We start from the raw sequence: 22,912 nt of genomic DNA on the forward strand, positions 1-22,912 counted from the left end.
TTCGTTACCCAACAGTCAAGCAACCTGCCACTACCACTCCTTCCCCAATTTGCACACTGCCCCTACCCCAACCTGAGCCACAACAATTGGAGGCAGCTAACATACTGAAGGACGCAAGCCACTCCGAATGCTCTCTCTTCTCCCTCCAGGGAGAAGGTTCGAGGGTGAAACACGCAGCAACACTTTCAAAGAATTCCTCCCTCAGTCATCAGGCTCCTGAGTGAATCTCGAGGTAGTGATCATTTGCTATGTACTAACTGATGGCTCACTGTAACACTGCACTCCATAATATGCCCTTAACTTCTGCTTCGCACTGCTATACACATGGTAAATTTGACTTAATAAATTGCTTGCAAAGCTAATCCCTCTCATTTTGCCAGTTACAGTGTAGAAAATAAACTTGAACTTGGAACTCGCTGCCTGAAAGTGTGGTGGTCAAAGAAATTCTCACCATCAAGTCACGCGCTGTGACCTGCAGGACAACAGACAAACTGCTGGAAGATGACACTGGTCTGGGTAGTTCTTCTCCCACCAGCACGGGGAAAAAGGTCTGAGTGGCCTCCTCCCGAGAAATCATTTTAAATGATACAAAATAATGTTTAATAAACCACTCACATCATTGCTTCGACTACTACAGCTCACCACTCACATCATTAATTTGGGTTCGGAATGCAGAAATGCAATGCAATACAAAAATTTCACAGGCAGAGTCCCCAAGCAGGGACAAAGGCCCACAGACCCAGTTGGTCCAAAGTGCACCACATGCCATCATGCTTTCATCCCACCCGCCCACATTCCTCCAATCCCCTCTCATCCATGTAATCACCCAAATGCAAGTTAAAGATAGGTAATTTACCTGCTTCCACCTCTTTGTGGGGCAGCTTGTTCTATTTGCCCATCACCCACTGAGTGACGAACTAAACCTTCTCGTTCCTTCTAAATCCCACCACCTCACCTTGTAGTATTGCTTTCTCATTTTAGAATCATCACTCCGGGAAACAAATGTCACAATTCACTAATCTGTGCCCCTCATGATTTTATAGACCTCTATAAGATCCACTCTCAACCTTGTGTTTTTGCCAGTTTCGCATAACCCAAACTCCCTAACCCTGGCAATGACTTCATAAACCTCTTCTGTACCCTTTCCAACATTTATAATATTCTTCCTGCTGCTTTCCCAGCAAAACTACACACAATATTCCAAGTGTGGCCTCCAACATTTTGTTTGACTTCAACATGACATCTCAAAAGTTTTCTTCACTACTCTGGTCACCTTTTGCTGCAATATAGCTGCCCCCTGAGATCCCTCTGTCCCGTAAGACTTTTTAGGGCCCTGCCGTGAACAGAGCAGATCCTGCCATGGTTCAACTGGGCCAAATGGAGCAACTCACACTTCTCTGAGTTGAACTACATCAGCCATTTCTTAGCTCAGTTCCCCATCTGATCTAGAAGCTGTTACAAACCCAGGTAGCCTTCTTCACTGTTCATCAGGGCATCGGATGGTGTGAAATTTATGGAGAATATTAGATATGCAAGATTGCGACATAAAACATAAATAAACATGCAGAATGCATAAGCAAACAGGAATGGATATCCACATGGAGAGACATTTGGATATTTATTTTGAAAATAGATTACACTCCTTGAAAGAGTCTACATGGGATGACGGAATAAAGGGATCGAAGGATAGACAATACAAAACACGAGAAGTCATGGCACAAGGGTTTATTTCTGGAAAGATGGATTTAAAAGCAATGTTAAATGTGTACAAGACCTGTAGTACTGTGAAATTTCCTTCATATTAAAAAATATTTAGGTATGTGTATACAAGGACAGCCAAGTCCCTTCCCAGGTCTCACCATTTAATAAATGATCTGCCTTTCTTTTATCAAGTTCATCAACTGACTACATATACATTACAACCCAGTATTTCTCTGGACCAAGGAGCACTTAACACATATGCACAGAATACATGGTACATAATAATATATGTACAGACACGTAACTATACATTTTAAAATATATACTTTACTCAGTTCTAGGAAACCATTCATAAATCTCACAGCTTGCAGGAAAAAGCTATTTTTTTTTCAGTCTGGCTGTCCTGATTTTGATGCTCCTGTACCTCCTTCTTGATGGTAGTGATTCAAATATATCGTGTGCTGGATGGAAAGGACCCTCTATAATTCTTTGGGCCCTACCTAATAGAATGACCTCATGCTTTCCACATAATATTCCACCTTCCATGTCCTCATCCATTTTGCTTATTCTTTCTACATCTTCCTCACACCCATTCTGCTATGCACCATTTTTTTTTGTAGCCCTTAATATTTTCCTTACTCCAATCGAGTCGGTTACTTCATGTGAACAATATTCTAGATGAGAAAATGAATTAATATCTACAAGCAACTGGCAACAGACACATTGTAGCAGAATACTTACATCCAGGTATTCATCCAGTCCTAGTTTGGTGAATTCATGTTGGAGATGTACTCTGAAATTCATATCTTCTACAGAATGGACCACAATGTTAATAAACTGCATACAGGCAACCTAGAGGCAAACATAGTCGATAATGTAAATAGAAGTAATTATTTTGTACCTTTCACTGATACAAAGAATTATACAAATGTTTCAAGTAGAATAGAAGGCCATCATGTTTACTTAATATTAAATCATGGTTATAGGATCTCTTAGTAAAAGGTGTATCCATGCAGTGCAAGTTCTGTTGGGATACGTGATAATTTCCAACTGAGAATGGCAGTTGGCTCAATTATTTTTGGTAAAATATTTAATAAAATAAATGAACAATTTTAAAATCCCAAAGAATAGATACTACTGTGAAATAATTTGTTCACGTAATTTTTTATAACTGATTTAGTTCAGACCATTCTCATTTCTTAAATGCTCTGGTTAATGTTGAAAGATGGTCAGATGTTTGTACTGGATAAGTTGCTGAATTTTCCATAAACCAATAATTTATGAAATGCTTTTCCTGAAGTAGGGAATCTTCAGATGGATTCACTGAAGCTGAACATTATTGTCATGGTACAGAATCTCAAGGAGCAAGACTGAGGAGAAGCAAGGAGCTGTCAGAGCGCTTTGATTGATTTAAAAATGAAATACCATTACATCATGTCTGGGGAACAAAAGCTGATGAATTACCTTTCATTTGCAACCCAAGACCATTCCTAACCATCACTGAAAGAACCCATGGAGGCAGCTCTGATTTTATGCATAATACCTTCCTAAGGGAGACAATTGAAGAATTGCTATTTTGTAAAAAAAGCGATGCTCTCTTGCACTTCTCACTGAAGTTAATAGAAAAGAGCAGACACATTGCAAGACAAATGGTTTGTTCACGATTCTCTACTTCCAGACACTGGAAAAATCCAATTTCATCAGGCACTGGAGTCTATAAAATTAATTACTGAGCAACTGCTGAATATTAAACTGATTACCATTTACTCTTCCATGTTCTAACTTGTAATCTGAATGTGTATTTTTTTTTTGCACATTTTCAAACAGAGCCTACAAATAATCCCTGTCCAGGCTATATTAATTAGTTGTTATATTTTGAGTATAAAATAAGTCTTTCAATTAATTTTCCTTTCAAAACACCTGCAAGATAAAACAAAAATATTTTTCAACTTAAAATATTTCTTGAATAACTGCATTTAAAAAATAAATGAAGTAGAACACAGAATTCTGTAGATACCGTGGTTGAAGTAAAAGCACAAAAAGGACAATGTTGGACTTGCTGAGTTTCTCCAGCATTTTGTGTTTACTTAAAAAAAGTTATTTGAACAGATACTCTTCCTTCTTTGGCTTGGCTTCGCGGACGAAGATTAATGGAGGGGTAATGTCCACGTCAGCTGCAGGCTCGATTGTGGCTGACAAGTCCGATGCGGGACAGGCAGACACGGTTGCAGCGGCTGCAGGGGAAAATTGGTGGGTTGGGGTTGGGTGTTGGGTTTTTCCTCCTTTGTCTTTTGTCAGTGAGGTGGGCTCTGCGGTCTTCTTCAAAGGAGGTTGCTGCCCGCCGAACTGTGAGGCGCCAAGATGCACGGTTTGAGGCGACATCAGCCCACTGGCGGTGGTCAATGTGGCAGGCACCAAGAGATTTCTTTAGGCAGTCCTTGTACCTCTTCTTTGGTGCACCTCTGTCTCGGTGGCCAGTGGAGTATAGACAGTAAAATCACAAAATCATTTGCAAAATGACCAAAATGGTAGTTATGTGTTCATTCAATATTACCACAAAACCTAGAATATTTACACCTTATTTGGATTTCCAGGAAGACCTCAGGAATTATAGGCTTTGATATTCAGGCAACATATTTGGTTTAAAATATATATTTTAGAATAAATGTTTTCAACGATATAGAAATTGTGCACATCAGATACTAATTATTGATATTTATATCAAATCCTCCAAAACTGCACCCAAGACATAACTCTAGCCAATTGTAAAACCTGGTATACAAGTCTGTATCCTTGGGAAGGGGTTAGGGTGGGGTAAACACTTGTACTTATTTGATAAAATCAGGCTCCATAAATGCAAAATTTCCTTGGCAAAACACTAATTGCATTGTGGCGACCCCTTGGAGCCCCCTCGGGGGGCCTCACAAAATGAAGGACGAGCATAACAATCCAGCAGGTTGCACGAGGCCCTCCAATTGGCCACAACTAAAAGCCTAACTGGAAAGTGGATCGCAAATGCACCAATCAGCACTGAGAGGGCTTTGACCACACCCCTTATCTTGAGAATAAAAGCAGGGCTGTGAGCCCAATAAAGCTCAGTGTTAACTACACTCAACTGAGGTTCGTGTCGTTTTTTCTGGGAACAGTGGGTTCATTCTGAGTTAACCTGCATGCAGCTATAACCTCTCCTGTGCTATAACTTGCAGCAGGTCAGCTACAGTATCATATTTTATCAAGTTTAAGTGAACAATTAAATTGGAAAGCTCAGCATACAATGGAATACATACAAATTCAAATCTTAAATTTTTTTAGTACTATCTTGAAATTGACAGGAAGAAAAACTAAAAGTGCTTAAAAATTCAAGAAAACTTTTTCTTGAAATTATTCCCAAATGAGGGCACCAAATGATACAGCACTGGAATTTATACTCCAGATTATCCGGTCATTAAAATTAACTATACTCATTAGCTGATGCTTAATGGCTGAAAGTTACGTCTTAAGGCTTGGAGTTTACTGGCCATTCTGTTTATTTAGGTTTGGTCAAAACCTCTGGAGATGGCTGAGCTAGTGAGGCAGAAGCGAGTTATGAGGAAAGGTTTGAGGAGGTCAGCCTTGAAAGACAACAGTGGTTATTAATTCAGACAATGGGATACACATAACTGAATTCCTGCAATGTGAGAGGGGCAACATTCAGAAGATTTAATGGTAAAATACATGGGTTGTTTTCTTTGAATGAGCTATCCTGTTTCAAGATTTACTTTTTACTGATGTTTAGAAATACTATTCACGATGAACCTCTGTCATTGTTCATTTCATTCACACTGTGATACCAATCCAGGCACGAGCCACATCAGAGAAAAAACTAATTTATCCCAAATTGGTTATTTTTTCAGGATCTTCATTTCTCTCTGTTAATTTCCTGTTTCCACTACTTATCTGCACCAGCAATTACACTGTGTGATTACGTCTCAGGCCAGTCCAAAGAAGTGGAAAGAGCGAAACAAGAAAGTCGGCAGACGCTGATACTGTAGGAACTCAGCCAGTCTTGCAGCGTCCATAAGAGGTAAAGATGTATTACCAACATTTTGGGCTGAGGCCTTCTACAAGCAAAAAGCAGGCAGGCATCTTAATTGAAGACTAGAGGTTAAAGGGGAAGAATGGAAGGGAGAGGAGGAGGAGGAGGGCACAGCTCATCGAAAAAATAATGAGATGATGCCTCACACACACGGACCAACTTCAATATTTTTCTCACCATCCAATTTCACAGTTATCAGTGCAGAAAACTTGCCTGCCCAGGCAAGATTCCGCAACACGCGGGTGCAGGATTTATTGGCAAACAAGATGCTCACCATGAAGTCAATGTTGTTGTCTTCATTTCGGAAATGTTCCATTAACTTTTCAAATCGATACTTCTCACCACAGACCTATGGTACAAGAAGAAAAGACAGTAAATAAATTGGAAGCCCAGACAGTAAATAAATTGGAAGCCCAAACAATAAACACAAGAGGGCACCCTCCTCAAGCAAAAAGTTCAGAACAACACCCTGTCGGATTCACAACTGATACTTATTTCTCTGAACTAAACAAAACCAGCTGGACAAGTGACTGATGTTGGTTACTGAATCTACCAGTTTTTTTTAAAAGCCCATACATCATATATAGACATTCAGTATTTATATGTCTGATTATCTTTGCAATAAACTGCACACACCCTAGTCTCAAGTTACCTCCAGTTTAAAAAACTGCATAAATCATGATGTATGATTTGCAGGAAGGAGATGTTGAATGAGCTAGTCAATTCTCCCCCAAGTTTGCCAAGATAACAGGATCCAAACTTGTTTCCAAGGCTGGTATCACAGTGAGAGTGAGAATATTTGATGAAAAGCAGGCAAGTTTCTGGTATACAGCAAACAAATCAACACAAATTATCGATCCCCAAAGACAGAAAAGTGGAAAAGCTGTTCGAATGCATCGTAAAATTTGCTACGATGCTTCAAAGACAATGATGTTAAAACTTTAAAGACGATGATGTTACATACATCATTCCCAACTGGTGAGGCACCATCAACAACATTCTAATAAACTTAAAAACTTACCTGCTAACAGTTCTTTCAAATGTAAATGCTGAAGGAAACAGATTTAAAGCACGACAACATTTATATTGCAATAAATAATTTTTCTACTGAATTAGCTAAAATGAGTTAAAACATTTGTATTCATTATATTTATGATAAATACAGTATGAACATCCCAACCACTGACATCTTTTCTCCCCGTCAGGAGACTTCTCATGGCAACATTTAATATCACAGAGTCACGGGCTTTTACAGCACAAAGCAGGCCACTCAGCCCAACATGCCGAAGCCAATCAGGTTGTCTATCCAGCTAATCCCATTTGTCTTCATTCAGCTCATATACCTCAAAACCTTTCCTATCCATGTATCTAAAGATGTGATAATCTATTACTTCTTCAGGCAGCTCATTACAAATACACTCTTGCCTCTGTGTGAAAAATATGCCCGTCAAGTCCTTTTTAAGTCTTTCCCATCTCTCCTTAAATCTATACCTTCTATTTTTAGATTCTCTACCCTGAAGAAGAAACATATGATTATTTACCTTATCTATGCCCCTCACGAATTTATAAATGCCTCCGCCTCCTATGGTCCAGGAAGAAAAGTCCCAGCCAATCCTTGTAATTCGAGGTACAAGTCCTGGTAACATTCTTGTGGCTCTTTTAAATGTAAATTTAGACAAACCGCACAGTAACAGGCCATTTTGAGCCACAAGTCCATGCTGTCCAATTTACACCCAATTAACTATACTCCGGTATGTTTCGAACGGTGGGAGGAAACCGGAGCCCCCCTCCCCCCCCGAGGAAAATCCATGCAGACAGGGGAGAACATACAAACTCCTTATAGACAGCACAGGATTCAAACCCAGGACCTGATCACTGGCACTGTAGAGGCGTTGTGCCAACAGTAGCACCTGACTGTTCTGCACCATTTCCAGGTAAATGATATCCCACCTACATCTAGCTGACCAACATAGCTGTAATGTGACAACCCTGCTCCTGTACTCAATGCCCTGATGATGAATGCAAGGATGCCAAAGATCTTCAATGCCCTGAAGTTCCAGTTCCGTGGAACTATGCACCTGTATCCCCAAGTCTCTCAGAAATTGTAAAAATGAGATTTAGTAGTCTACACAAACGTGGAACTTCATTTTGCCCAGTCTAATCTTACACTACTTTAAACAGAAGTCACTGGGTCATTAATGGGAAGAAAATAACTAGCTGATTTTCCTTTCAGCCCAAAGGTGGTAAGAGTACCAACATCACTTCAATATCCTCGAAGGGATCATTCACACAAGGTTCCCACCATGGATTAAACCGGTGATTTTTTTTTTTAAATGCACCCCATGGTCAGGCACAAACAAAAGACACAGTGATCATCAGCTAAGAAATAATCATGCACTTAAAAAAGCTATATCCATTCAAATAAAACTTAACTATTACTCAATAGGACAGAAGGTGAACACCAAAAGTCCAAATAGTTACACTTGGCAAATATGACCAGATGATTGCAATTTGTTTTGGTGGTCTCATCCAACATTGATTCCATTCATGGTGGGAAGTGCATTCATGATCTCACCTTGAACATCCAAGTGATGCAAATGATAGAAAACAGAAAAGTTGCTCAGGCATCTTTTTCCCATTGATTGTTCAATGACTTCTGTTGAAAGTGTATGCGTATGATGTATAAATTAATAAAATTCACACACATTAGCTCCATGACCCATTCTAAATGCAACCCTTGCTTTTTCTCAGTTGTTCCTGATTGGAAAACTAATGAAATCCTGGAGATTTCTAATCTGGAAAACATTGCTCTATTTTTAACTGTGACAGGCAATTAAATACTTCTTCAAAACTGGTCCAATTAAGGTGGCAAATGCAAGTTCTGTTGGAGACGATGAAATACCATTCACAAGAATCACAGAAATTTTACCCATTCAACACTTTGTGTCACACTCTCGGCTGGCATGAGCTTTCATTAACTACACCCCTCCACTCTCAAGCCCTGTAGGTCTCATCCAGAACTTCTAAGTGTAGAGGGGGTTTCTGCCTCCACCATTTTTACCTGCAGTAAGTGCAGACCTAGCTGAGTAATGCTTTGCTCAACTCTATTCGATTACTTGCACTGATTCAAATTTAATTTCCAAATCTCTGCCAAAGAAATGGATCCTTACATATATAACATAAATAACATAACATAACAATTACAGCACGGAAACAGGCCATTAGGCCCTTCCAGTCCGCACCGAACCCAACACTCCTCTCTAGTCCCACCTACCTGCACAATGACCATAACCCTCCATCTTCTTCTCATCCATATACCTGTCCAGCTTTTTCTTAAATAATAAAATTGACTCTGCCACCACTATTTCTCCCAGAAGCTCTCTGAGTAAAGAAGTTCCCCTTCATGTTACCTCTAAACCTCTGCCCCTTAACTCTTAACTCATGTCCAATTGTTTCAATGTCTCCTACTCTTAACGGAAATAGTCTATCCACATCCACTCTGTCTATCCCTTTCATAATCTTAAATATCTCTATCAAATCCCCTCTCAACCTTCTACGCTCCAAAGAATAAAGACCTAATCTGCCCAATCTCTCCCTGTACTCTAGATGCTTAAACCCAGGTAACATTCTGGTAAATCTTCTCTGCACTCTCTCCACTCTTACCACAGTCTCTCGTCCTTCTTCCAAGAAAGCAATCCCAGCCTGAACAGCCTTTCAAGGTTCCTTTTATTGTCATGTAATTATGCATAAAATGTAACATATATGATATACATTAATCTTTGTCTGCCTTCAGGCAAAAAAGGAGCCACCATGAGGATTGCCTGGCGCCCCTAACAATAAGAGAAAGAGACCTTTCAGACACATTGAATGTCTGGATTTGCCTCCAGTGCTCCTGCAACCACACAGATTGTGGACAGTTTTTGTTTGCACTACCAATAATTCTGGCCCACCCGCAGGCAAAAAAGAATCTTAGGGTTATATGTGATGTCATGTATATACTCTGACAATAAATCTTAAATAATCTGAAATCTATTAACAACTTGGATCGCCACGTAGTAAGCATAGTTGACCAAGGAACGGCAGATGGAATTTAACTTTGACAAGTGTGAGATGCTGTGCTTTGTAGGTTAAATCAGGTGAAGACTTACAAGGTGAATGGGAGGGGGTTGGAGAGTTTTGCAGAACAGAGTGACTTGGGGGATACAGGGACGTCGCTCCATGGAAGTTGCGACACAGATAGTTAGGCAGCATTTGGCACACGCTTGCCTTCATTGGTCAGGGCATTAACTACAAGTGCTGGGACATCTTGTTACAACTGTACATGACGTCAATGAGACTGCCCTTGGAGTACTGTGCGCCATTCTGGTCACCCAACTATAGCAAAGATATCACTAAATTGCAAGGGTGCAGAAAAGATTCATAAAAAATATTCTGGGACCAGTAATTTTGAATTGCAAGGAATGCCTGAATAGAACCATAGAACACTGCAGCACAAAGACAGGCCTGTCAGCCTATCAAGTTCATGCTGAACTATTTATTCCACCTGGTCCCATCGACCTGCACCCAGATCATAGTCCCTCATACCCCTCCCATCCATGTACCTTTCCAAATTTCTCTTAAGCATTGAAATTGAACACGTATTCACTACCTCTGCTGGCAGCTCGTTCCACACTCTCACCCCACTCTGAGTGAAGAGGTTCCCCTTAAGCATTTCACCTTTCACCCTTAACCCACGACCTCTCATTCTTGCATCATCCAAACTCTATGGAAGAACCTGTTTTCTTTCACCCTATCTATACCCTTCATAATCGAGTAATAACACAAAATTCTGGAGAAACTTAGCAGGTCAAACAGTGTCCTTTATGTAGCAAAGGCAGAGACACATAACTGATGTTTCGGGCTTGTGCCCTTCATCAAAGTAAGGTGCAAACCCTACTTTAATGAAGGACTCAAACCCGAAACGTCAGTTATGTATCTTTCCCTTTACTACATAAAGGACACTGTTTGACCTGCTAAGTTTCTCCAGAATTTTGTGATTTATCCCTCATAATCTTGTTTTCTTCTATCAAATCTCCCCTCATTCTTCGAGGCACCAGGAAATAGAGTCCAAACCTATTCAGCCTTTCCCTAAAACATAACTCAAGTCCCAGCAACATCCTTGTAAATTGCTCTTTGCACTCTTTCAATCTTTCCTGCAGTCTCCTGCATGTCTAATGTTTTCCACTGACCCTTCATTGCCTTTCTTGTATTATATGCCTCAGCCAATAAATGCCAGGATTGCCAAACTAAAGGCGAAGCGTCCCAATTTTATTCAATTTTTTTTGCCAGTTGCTTGAATTCCGAATCACAGAGGTTTTACTGTACATTATTATGTATTACTAACTACAATCATTTGTGGATTACAACTCTGTTCCTTTTGATGTTTACTTCATCTTAGACACATCTCTTTGGTGTCAAAATTTTGATGCGTGTATTGTATGTTTTCAGAATTGAGGGCAGGCACAAAAAAGAAGTTGAGACCTGGATCAAATCAACGAGGATCATATTTAAGAAAAGGGCAAGTTTGTGGGACCTGGGGATCCATTTCTACTCCTATCTCAATTCTTATTTCCTGGTGTTCCTACATTAAAAATATCACACAAGATAATTGATGGATAAAACACTAATAAATAATGGACATTTGATTTTCTTCTACTGTGGGCCAACAACTAAAAATCCTTTTCGCATCAACTCAGTTAATGTCCCACCTTAACAACGTGGAATATCAAGCAATTTTTTTTTAAAAAAGGTATTTGCTTCTGAATTTGCTATTGCACATTTCTTCTTGCAGAACCTCAGTCTGAGCCAATCGCAGTAGCACGGTGGAACCTGTTCTCCCACTCTTATGCCCCTTTACCCAAAAGGAAACACAGATAAGTTAACCTCATGTTTTTGTTTTCTAAACAAGGAAAGTTATCGTCAAAAGGAACAGGCTGAGCAGAAATCCAAGACCCCTTGAGTATGCATACATCTTTAATGCAAAATTCTGTGTCCAAAGGTGCAGTCTCCTGGATACATTACAAATAGGTTCTGATAATTCATTGCATCCTATTTACAATGCACGTCCATCATTTTTGCAAACACTCAATGGCAAACGCTCCCCAAGACTTAGGATTCAGAATTAGTTGTAAATTTACTTAGCAGGAAATGAATTGTTCCTTGTACATTGTAAGAGAAAGCAATTTTATACTTAGCTGAACCAATATCTTTGAAAATAAAAGTGGTTTCTCACAAACATTTTCCCACGTGTTCCATTTGAGCATTATGTTAATATGTTCAGTATTTCTTTAATGCAAAGGCAAAGTATTAAAAAAAAACTTGTAAAGCTTCAAACCCACTGTGCTGTCCAAAAATCATACAAAAAAAACCTCCTGAATAAAACAAGAAAGGAATAGTGTAAAAAGCTCAAATCACCCCAGTTTGGTTTTGTCAACAGGAAGAAGGGAAGGGACCTTACCTCTTTGAAATTATCAAATGCTAATAAGATTATTTCATGTCCTCCTCTGACTAGACACACAGCTGCCAACAATTCCAAGACCAGTGCCTTTGTTCTACAAGAACAGTAAATAAGACCATTAACAACTCACAAATAAACAAAATTCTGATTACACAAGTGCTTTTGTACAGGACATACAGGAAACTTTCATCCAAAAGCAACAACGGGGTTTCATTTTAGGATTGTTTTCCCCAAAAATTATTTTAAAAACATACCACAGACAAGTGCATAATTTTCCTAATCACAAGATGCTTTGATAACTGTTTTTAATGACTCCATCAGGTACTAACAAGGCTCACTGCTAGTTAAGATGATGTTCTGTCAACAGTTTAGCTCACAATGAGTTCAAAGCACCATCTTCCCCAGAGATCCTAATTGTCACAAAGTTTCTTCTGGTGCCCATGAAATGGCAACACATTATTTTGGTAGATCAAGCACTCTCCTTCAACACAGAAAAGCTGAATGGAAATTGGTCCTTTTCAATTTAGACAGTCCCTTGAGATCAAGGAAGACTGGCTTCCACTCTAGTTCTGAGAAAACTAATGAGGAGGCTAAGTGGGAAAATGGTTCAGCTCAATTAAATGGTGGGGCAGACTCAATGGGCTGAATAGCCTATTTCACCTCCTGTGTCTTGCGGACTAACATGGACACCACCACAGCTGGGGTAGGAGTTGCTTGACGGAATGGATAAGCAAATACTGAAGTGATCTGCTCCTTCTGCCTCTCTTGCAGGACTTCCACAAGCTGCACGGGCACGGGACTGAGGTTCTCCCTGTTATTCACATGTTTGTTCTCCACAGCAAGCGGTCGAACATTTTTTCCCAAATCAGCCCAAATCTCTATACAATCAGTCACGCCCATGATTCTTTCTTTTACTCTCTCCCCTCCTGGAAACCCATTAATGTGATAGAGCTCAAAGCAGTTTTTGTTTCAGTCAATTGAAGGCACCCAAGCAAAAAATAACCAACTCAAAGCATCGACCATCTCTTGCCTGACCTGCAGAGCTTCTCCAGCAGATTGGTTTTTTCTCCAGATTCCAGTTTCTGCAATCTCCCGTGTATCTCTCTAGTCTGCTCTGTGACCAAGTGTAACTAGGGTCCTAATGCTGGGGATGCTTGCTTGGTGTTGGTTTGCTTTTGCTACTCATGGCTTGAAGTGCTTGCCATATATTCCAAGTCTCAGATAGTGATTGTGACAGATTCAACGTCTTCATCTTATAACACCTTTCTCTTTGTGGTTGGATGCTGTGCTGGTGCACCAAAGGCAACAACAAGTTTCATTGCTCAGAGATGGCTCCTGAGACACGGTGATAACTTTTCTAGGGCCTCATAACAAACGTTTGTGGTTGTAAAGCAGATTTGTACTCTGCATGTATGTACTCTAACAATAAATCTGAAATCTATTGTAAAGTGGGGCATTGAGTGCTGAAGGACTTCTGAAACAATTTGAAAGAGAAAAGGGATGACACAATTATTAAGTTTGCAGATGACACCAAAATCCACACTAGGCAAGAAACCTCATAGCAAGTTAGTGCAGAAGGCTGGATCACGAGATCCAGGACAAGCTGAGCAAGCAGATCCAATGTTGGCTTGGCAGTAGGAGAGAGAGGATGGTGACAGATGGTTGTTTTATGGACTGGAGACCCGTGATGGGATGTGCCATAAGGATCCATGCTGGGTTCATTTATATTAATGACCTGGATGAGAATGTCATCATTGTTTTTTGATTAGTGGTATAGTGAACAATGATAAAGGTTAAAATTAAATTGGGACCTTGATCAACTGAGTCAGTGGGCAAAGGAATGGCAAATGGAGTTTAATTCTTGTAGGTGTGAGGTGTTGCATTATGGAGGATCAGAGCAGCAGAGGACTTGTGCAGGAAGCTGGAGAGTGCAGTGGAACAGAGACCTAGGCCTCCCTTCAAGCAGTTACACAGGTAGACAGGGTGGTGAAGAAGGTGGTTTCTCACTTGCTTTCATTGGTCAGGGTATTGAGTACAGGAGCTGGGATGTCGTGTTACAGCTGGACAAGATGCAGATGAGACAACACAGAATATTGTGTGCTGCTCCGGTCAGCCTGCTGAAGGATGTCATTAAGCTGGAATGGGTGCAGAAAAGATTCAAAGGGAGGGCTTTTGTTATAAAAAGAGGCAAGACAGACTGGGTGACGTGAAAAAAAGTACACAAGAAAATCATGAGGGTGTAGATAAGGTGAATAGTTAGTCATTTTCTCAAGGTAGGGAAATCTAAAACTGGAGTTTTAGAAATCTGTTATGAAATAGGTCTTAAGGTGAAAGATTTAAAGGAAACTCAAGTTGCACATTTTTCACCCAGAAGAATAGTGAGTGCATGGGATAAGCTTCCAAAGGAAATGACAGAGGTGGTATAATTACAATGTTTAAAGGACATAGGTAGAAAAGGTTGGGAGGTATATTAGCCAAGCTCAGGCAAATGGTACCAGCTCAGAAAGTCACCATGGGCAGCCTAATGAGTTGGGGTGAAGGGTCTGTTCACATGCTGTTAAATTCTATTAGTTTATGGCTTTCTTTCATTGATACTCTCAACACTTAATTCTGGAAATTCTCTCGAGTCACAAAATGAGAATGGTATAATGGCATTATTTTACGGGACAGCTTACAAGAATGATGAGAAGAAATTGCTTCGGCCATGGTCATCTTGCTGGAGACAAGACCTGGAGAAGCAGCAGCAGGCATTGCAGGAAAGAGGGATAAATGGGTGCAAGATGGAGGATTAGGCAGACTCCTCCTTCAGAACCTTATCTTAGGTTTTCGAAGCATACTTAGCTCCAGTTCTAGTCACCCCAAAGCCCATCACCAGTACACTACAAATGATCATGAGAAGAGAATGCATGGGGCCCTATAACACAAAGTGCTTGACAGGTATTTCAAGTTAAGTCTGCAATTGGCTAATTTATCAGCAAAGCAAAATTCAATTATAATCAACAATTAGGGCAAATGTTATACAATAAAGATCAAACTTAATAGACATGTCCCATTTAGTATCTATTTTGAACCTTTTATCATAATAATTTTCACAGTGTGCACTGCAATTTTTAAATCAGTACACGATCACATCTTTCAAGTGGGAACATTGCCTTACCTGGGATTCTTATTGTTCAGACTCAATGCAATTTCATTAACCGCATGTGGGTGCGACATGACCATATTAAAGCCATACTGCAGTCAAAGAGAAAACATTGTACTAGTTATGAATAAAACAGACACGTCCTTCACTATTAGTCAATAACAAATATAATTTGAACTGATGCAAGATTTTTCAGTAACTATGGGAGCATGACAACAATTTGGAAAAAAATTCCATTTATAGCCAAATCCAACATACTTGATCTTGGTGTGATGGGTTTTTCAAGGTGGTTGTGCACTCTGTCAGACATTGACTTGAGGACCAATGGTAACATTGTGATAGCACAACTGAATTCTATTGTATTGTTAAGAAGCTGCAAGTTTGATCAAAATGGAAATTATTAACTTAAACATTGAAAAACAACATGTGCAGGGTTTGTTTAAAGAGTAGGCTCCAAATCATGGGAAGTGTACTGAAAAAACAAAGCGGCAGTCAAAATCTATAGATAAGACATCTGATAAAAGACGAGTTCTCACACCCCTGCATATCGTTGGGCTATTAAATAAATATGTATTAGGACTTTACCTGAGATGTATAATCAAAAAGATGCATTGTTTTTTTCACATGATGACATTATTTAATCTAAAAAGATTGCATTGACTCAAATGATTTCCTGCAAAAAGATTCCTGCAGACTGTTTTATTGCTGGCATTTTGAACCCTTGGAAAAATGGAAAACTTCCAATATTTCATGGTCAAATGCAATCAGTGTTCTTATTTCAGATGGAAAAGGCACCCAAAAGTCTACTCATTTCATACTTCTGAAAACTTTGAGCAGCACATCTTAGAGAGGAGAAAACAATTCACTCATGCCCAATTCCTTGAAGCAATTTTAGTGCAAGTGGAGATAATCAAAGACAAAGAATTAAGGGCCTCAGCTGGGGGAAGGAAATTGACAGGCTGGCAGGTTTGTGGTACACCTGAAAACAATAATAACCAAAAGTCATCTATCAGTTCCTTTTGATTCTTTATTCACTCACGTAACAAAACTATAGGTGTTGTCATACCATTGTCATAACATTGTCTCATGAAGGATTCAGAACACGCTGATGAATGGAACCCAAGTCTCCATTTAATTTGTCGAAGCAGAAGCTTTGCTTCACAGCCAACAGTCACAATGGTACATTGAAATCCTTGTGTTTGTCTGAGCCAGGCTGAGAACAAAGGGCTGGAGCACAGAAAGAGAAAAATGCTTATACTGTGTACCTGATAGTTCATAATTGCACGCAAGCACATGATACAAACATGTACGTCATCCTTTTTGCTCACTAATCTAGAATTCTTTAGCGTCCTTCTGCTTGGCAAGGTGTTAAACCTAGAGGTGGATTACAGAAAAGGTATTTAGAGCATTGCCAAATCAATACACACAATTACAACCAATATAGACAAAAGCTTTAGAATATAAGTAAAGAGCACTCTATTCTTAAGACAATAAAGCTTGCAAAATTGATTCTACAAACAATGCTTTAGAAATCCAACAAAAAAATTATTGTTTTTTGTCCCTGGTCTAGTGTATGGAAGGGGCGACTAAGAGACCATTGACGAGGACAGGTGTGGAAAGATTTAGTGTTTTCAAGTTCCTGGGATCACCCCTCCTAGACCCAGAACATGAAGTTGTTAAACTGTGGCAGTCCTGCGAATAATCAAGATATCTCTGGTGGGAAGTGGTTGCAAAGAGGGTAACACATAAGAAAATGTTATCGTGGGACACCCTTACTGTGCAGTGAGAGTTCAGAAGGAAATAGTCATTGATAAGGGATAAATATAAAACACAAACTCAAGTGTGTATCAGGAAGTTGGCAGAAGTAGAAAAGGGTTTGCAAGAAAGTTTTGAGAACCACCATGATAGTGAACAACATTGAGGGAGATGAGTACTACAGAGTCTGCCTGGCACTTTTATTCAAGTGAGCTCAAGAAGTTCAATTTAATCTGGAGCTGACTGAATGGCCACATTTACACCCAGAGCTTGTGCACCATATGTCAAATGTTATGCACAGCGGTGATTGTTCCCAGAGCAGTTTTTTTAAAAAAAACTCAAGAACCTCTGAGCATGTTCAACATTTTAAATGTTGCAAAAAATAGATGTAGAATATTCGGGATGAATGATTACATAGTGAAATAAACAAAAATAATATTAACGTGCTTGATTCTGCAAGCTCAATTTTATGTCTTAAATCTGACAAAGCAAACTACAAAGGTATGAGAAATGAGTTAGCAAATACTAGATTAGCAAAATACATTCATAGATCTAACCATAGTAAATATTTAAGTAATTATTTTGCAGTTATCAATCAATAAATAGTCCTTTAAAGGCACAAAACCCAACCACAAGAAAAGATGTCTGACTCTGACGAAGGAGAGAAATCAAATAATATCAGATCAAAAATGTCGCCAAAAGCAGCAGGATTGGGACTAATTCAGTTCAGCGAAGGACCAAGATATTGATTGGGAAGAGTAAAGTTGAATACTTGGCTAATCAAGTGAGAAATATATAAACAGACTATAAAAGATACTATTGCAAACTGAAAAAAAAGATTATTTTAGGGTTTAAGAGCAGAGGATTGAAGATCAAAATCTTTTCAGCTAATTAGGAATCCAGAACGGGCATTTTCCAGTGGGAGGAAGGACAGAGATGACAAGGTAAAAGAAGCTTGCAGGAGGAGAGGTCGAAAATTTAGTCCAAAAAAAGGAAACATACACAAGGTTTAGAAAGCCTTAGATATTGAGGAATACTGTATAAAGATTGCAAGAAAAAAAAGTAAGGCATGGGGAAGGCAAAAGGAGCCATGAAATATCACAGAGTCCCAAGGCATTTCATATATACATTAAAATCAAGAGATTAATTCAGGTGAGGATGGGACTCCTCAGAGACAAAGGAGATTTAAGATTGAAGCCAAAAGATTTGGCAAGGTAGTAAATGAGTATTTTGTATCAGTATTCACCATGGAGACAGACATAGAGGACAGTGAGAGGGAACACGATGTGGAAAATGTGCTCGGACATTTTTGAGATCAAGAAAATAGTGGCATTAGGTCTTTTAATAAGCATTAAGGTGAATAAGGCTGGTAGGATACAACACTGGTATTGAAAGAAGCAAGTGAGGAGATTGCTGAGACCTTGACATAGATCTTGTATCCTCAAGAGGTCAGGGCATTGCAGAGCAGCCAATATTGTTCCTTTGTTCAAGAAGGGAAATAGGGATAATCTAGGAAATTAGAAATGAAATAAGCCTCACATCAGAGGTAGGAATGCTGTTGGAGAGGATACTTAGGAATAGGAGTTACATATTTTGAAAGGCATGGTCAGATTAGGGATAATCAGTGTGGCTTTTCTGCAGGGTAGGACATACCTTATAAACTCAATTCAGTCTTTCTGAGGTCATGAAGGTGATTGATGAGGATTTTGTAAATATACAAGGCAGTTGACAAGGTTCCTTATGGTCGGCTGATCCCAAAAGTACACATGGATGGTTTGCACAGTGAAATGATCGTTTGGATTTGGCTGGAGGCCTGTGACTGTCCTCAGGAATTGGTGTTGGGACCCTGTTGTTGTGATACAAACCAAATTATTGGATGAAAAAGATGAAAAGGGAGGTGAGTGGGTCAGTAAGTTTGTAGATGACACAAAGATTGGTGGAGTTATGGACAATGTTGAGGATACTGTCGTGCAAAGCATACAAGGGAATAATGATCGATTGCAAATATGGGAAGATGGAGTTTAATCTAGATGTGCTAGATGTTACATTCTCAGAGGTCAAATGCAGAGGGGGGAAGGACATAATTAATGACGGGACCATAACAGCATTGATGAGCCAAAGGATCTGGCAGTCCAGGTCCATCACTCCTAGTATGTGGGCACATAAGTGGATAGGGTGATAAAAAAAAAGCCTTGCCTTCATTGAGAAAGGCAGTTACAATGCAGCTACACAAATGGCAGATACAACAGTCATGTTTATGGGGCTTCTTGAAAGGTGCACCAGTATGCAGGGAATAGAGAGACGTACATCACGTGGAAGGAGCAGTGTTTTAGTTTAATTTGGGCATCGTGTTCGGTGCAGATATTGTGAGCTGAAGGGCCTGCAAACAAGGTTCAATGTTTAAAAAGGAGAAATTCATGCCAAGTGTTAATATGCAGACAGGAATAAGCATTTGTAAAATTGCATTGGAGAAGTTAATGGGACGGAAAAAAAAAATCACCAGCTAGGTAGTAAATGTAATTTCACTATTGAAGAAAGAACAAAAAGAATGCAGAACTACATACTTGTTCGTCTAATATAAGCAGTACTGAAAATGCTCGAATCTATCATTATGGTAAAAGAGCTTGCAGAAAATTATCCTCAGATTAGGTAGGTTTAACATGATTAATGACCATTCTAGCTCAGTGGTTTCTTTCCACTCACATACCACTAAGTATTCCCTATGCCATTGGTGCTCTGTGATTAGTAACGGATTGCTTAAGGTGGTATGTGAGTGGGAAGAAAAAAGTTGAGAACCACTGTTCTAACTAGTGGAAGAGACAAGATGGGACACTGGATGTGATTTTTTTTTTAAAAACATTTTGAAAGTCTTTGATAAGCCACATGAGAGGTTATTAACCAAAATTAAGAGTATGTGATTGGGCATAACTAAAGCACAAATTGAATGTTGGTTAAAGGTCAGAGCGCACACAGCTGAAATATAACAGTTGATAGGCTGTGACTAATGAGGTGCTGCAGGTGTTCGACTCTGAGGTCCTGCTCCACACAATCCATATCAATGATAAGGAAGAATGGATCAAGTATAACATGTCCAAGTCTGCTGATTCTACAATCCACAGAGCAGGTTGTGAGGCAGATACAGAGGGTCTTCAAGGAGATTTGGGCAGGGCTGGTGAATGAACATGCGTAAGTCAGTTCAATTTTTGGAACGGGGCTTATGGGTTTGTACATTAGCCAAAGGAAGAGCTGAAGCAAGAGGTTCACTGGCCTAGTCCTTCTCATCAGATGTAATAAAGGGTCAATTCTGCAGCAATTTTTTTTCGCATCTACACAAAGCATTTACTGTGGAAGCCCAAAAATATAACTTGTGCTTGAAATATCTATGCTTAAATCCCAATTAACTTATACTGTATTTTCATTAGGACACTGGAGAGGACCAGTATCGTGCTGTGTCATGTATATTTTAGGAGAGCACATTTTAGGCAGGCCATTCATTACAGGAAACAGACATGTAATGACTGATCCATGTGGAAAGCCAAAGCAGCCTACAGTCCTGTGGTTTACTGGCACAATCCATGAATGAGACAATCCATTTTGGCTCACTGACGCCTTTTAAAGTCTGTTAATATTTAACCCCATTTTATTAAATATGGTGGATGTTCAAAAATTGATTGTTTGCAAACCCTGAATTGCCACACACTTGGTATGAAATCCCTGTTTTTGAGGGAACTGGGAAAAAATAAGGAAGATGGTGCAGTTGGATCCAGTAGCAGAACAGTTAAGCTACTGGCCCAGCAGCCAGAATTCTGGAGCAGTGATCCTCAGATGTGAATTGAATCCAACACTGCCAGCTGGTTACACAAAACTCAAGTAATTAAGTAAATTTGAAGTGAATTTTAAAAAAACTTATGTCAATAGCACTAACCAAGAATCTATGAGACGGTTGTACAAACCAATCTGTTTTCCTAATGATATTTAAGGAAAGTAATCTGGCATAATTACTTGATCTGTCTTGAACTGCCAGGCTGATAATCAGAACAGCTGTGACCTTGTTGGAGTGAAACACTAGCCTCTTTTAAACTGCAGCACCTGGGTAGCCTTCCTGGGACCCAGATGAGATTATTGGGGCAAAGGTGCTGGAAGCACTTCAAATGACAGAGGATTTAAGGGGGATCCTTCCCCCCCACAATGATGCATCATGTACTCTCCAGAAATACCGCTGGATGTTCGCATGCTAGCTGCCCAGTGACGCATGCACGCAAGTGCTGACGTCACTGGAATAAGCGGGTCGGCCATTTTCGTTTTCAAATCGCCTGTGGACGTGACCTAGGTATGTTTAACTGGGCTCCCTGACTACCACTGAGGTAGGTCAGGGATCCGGTTGGATTCCGACGGGGTTGACCGGGTCAGACCTTTTCTCACTGCCACGTAACTGGGGCGCTAACCGGGTAAATTGGCCGATTAACCCCATTTTACATGCCAGTTTGACAGGGCCTACTAAAGACTGCAGACTCTGTGAGAATGGTGAAAACACAGAAATGCAGGAACTTAACAGGTCTTGCATGTCCTCTAGCTCTGTTTCACTTTCTTTCCTTTACATTCAGTCTCCTTTTCTCCAGATCCGCATTCCCAGAGCCACCCCCTCCCCCCTTCAATTCTCATCTTTCCTCTCCTGTCCCATCCATGTCCCATTATCACCTTTTGTCTGTTGGTCTGTGCTCCTCCTTCTCCTCCCCTTTCTTTTCTTCTCCCCAGCCTTTTAATTCAGATGCCTGTCTGCTTTTCACTCTGACCTTGAAGAAGGGCTCAGTCTCTTCTAGCTCCTGGGGATAGTGCGAGACCTACGGAGTTCCTCCAGCGTTTCTGTGTTTTTCACACCCATGACCTTATTGCATGGTGCTACTGCCTTCAAGTTATGTGGAAGACCTAATCTGTATGTTTATGGCTACAAACAAACATTGTTGTTTCTTTACTGGCTCCTCAACTCGGGGGTAAATAGGAATGGACACCAAATCCAGCACTCCCAGGAATTTCTACATCTCATTTGTCTAAAAATACCCTAGTACAGTGAGAAGGGCTTTTCTACGAACAGGCAAACAGATCATCTCCAACATTCATAGAGCAGGGTAAAGAGTATGGTTTGCAGTGTTACGAGTGTAGTGAGAGCAGAGTAGAATGGCTGTATGCTGTTAGAAGAAAGATAATCTGATAGAAGCCTGCAAGATTTTGCCGTGCTTTGTGAGAACCATCTTGGAAACCCCTGGATGAATAAAAAATACTGAATGAACAGACGTATATCCCAATTTAATATACATTAACTGAAAGGGGAAAAGCAGCAAAGGCTTTATATTATCAATAAACAAAACCTGTCAGAGTTACTGCACAAGAGTTTAGTAATGAACAAGTCATATGAATCTATTCATCCTGGAAAATACACGTTTTCAGGATTGTATTGCAGACTTTAAACGACATCATTAAAATCGAGTAAATGATTTGATTGTGAATAGGTAAGAGACAAGGAGTTGAAGTCATAAACAACCACCTTAATTGAGGAACAAAAAGAATTCAACAGATAGGCACAGGTAAGGGCAGATTTTTGTTTAGATACCATATATTTTGTTCATCTAGTCATAGATAGTGGGAAATGAGCCAAGGCAAGGAATGCTCCTCTTGCAGAATGTGGGTTGTCAGGGAAGCCAGCAGTATCGCTAATGATTTCATCTGTGTGAAGTGTATCCACTGC

General features: G+C 39.8%; 1 protein-coding gene across 4 annotated transcripts in view; it reads right to left on the reverse strand.

The window, feature by feature from the left end:
• Positions 1 to 22,912, reverse strand: part of fmnl2a (formin-like 2a) — a 268,529-nt gene that overhangs the window by 45,454 nt on the left and 200,163 nt on the right. For all 4 annotated transcript variants that reach the window (XM_069935529.1, XM_069935532.1, XM_069935533.1 and 1 more), the window contains 5 exons: positions 16,680 to 16,788; positions 15,430 to 15,506; positions 12,273 to 12,366; positions 6,051 to 6,125; positions 2,443 to 2,553 (listed from right to left, as the gene is read on the reverse strand). In XM_069935529.1, coding sequence (XP_069791630.1) covers positions 2,443 to 2,553; positions 6,051 to 6,125; positions 12,273 to 12,366; positions 15,430 to 15,506; positions 16,680 to 16,788 — 466 coding nt within the window. The remainder of the gene's footprint in view (positions 1 to 2,442; positions 2,554 to 6,050; positions 6,126 to 12,272; positions 12,367 to 15,429; positions 15,507 to 16,679; positions 16,789 to 22,912) is intronic.

Source organism: Narcine bancroftii, chromosome 4 (genome assembly GCF_036971445.1).
Source record: "Narcine bancroftii isolate sNarBan1 chromosome 4, sNarBan1.hap1, whole genome shotgun sequence".
Classification (NCBI taxonomy): Eukaryota; Metazoa; Chordata; class Chondrichthyes; order Torpediniformes; family Narcinidae; genus Narcine; species Narcine bancroftii.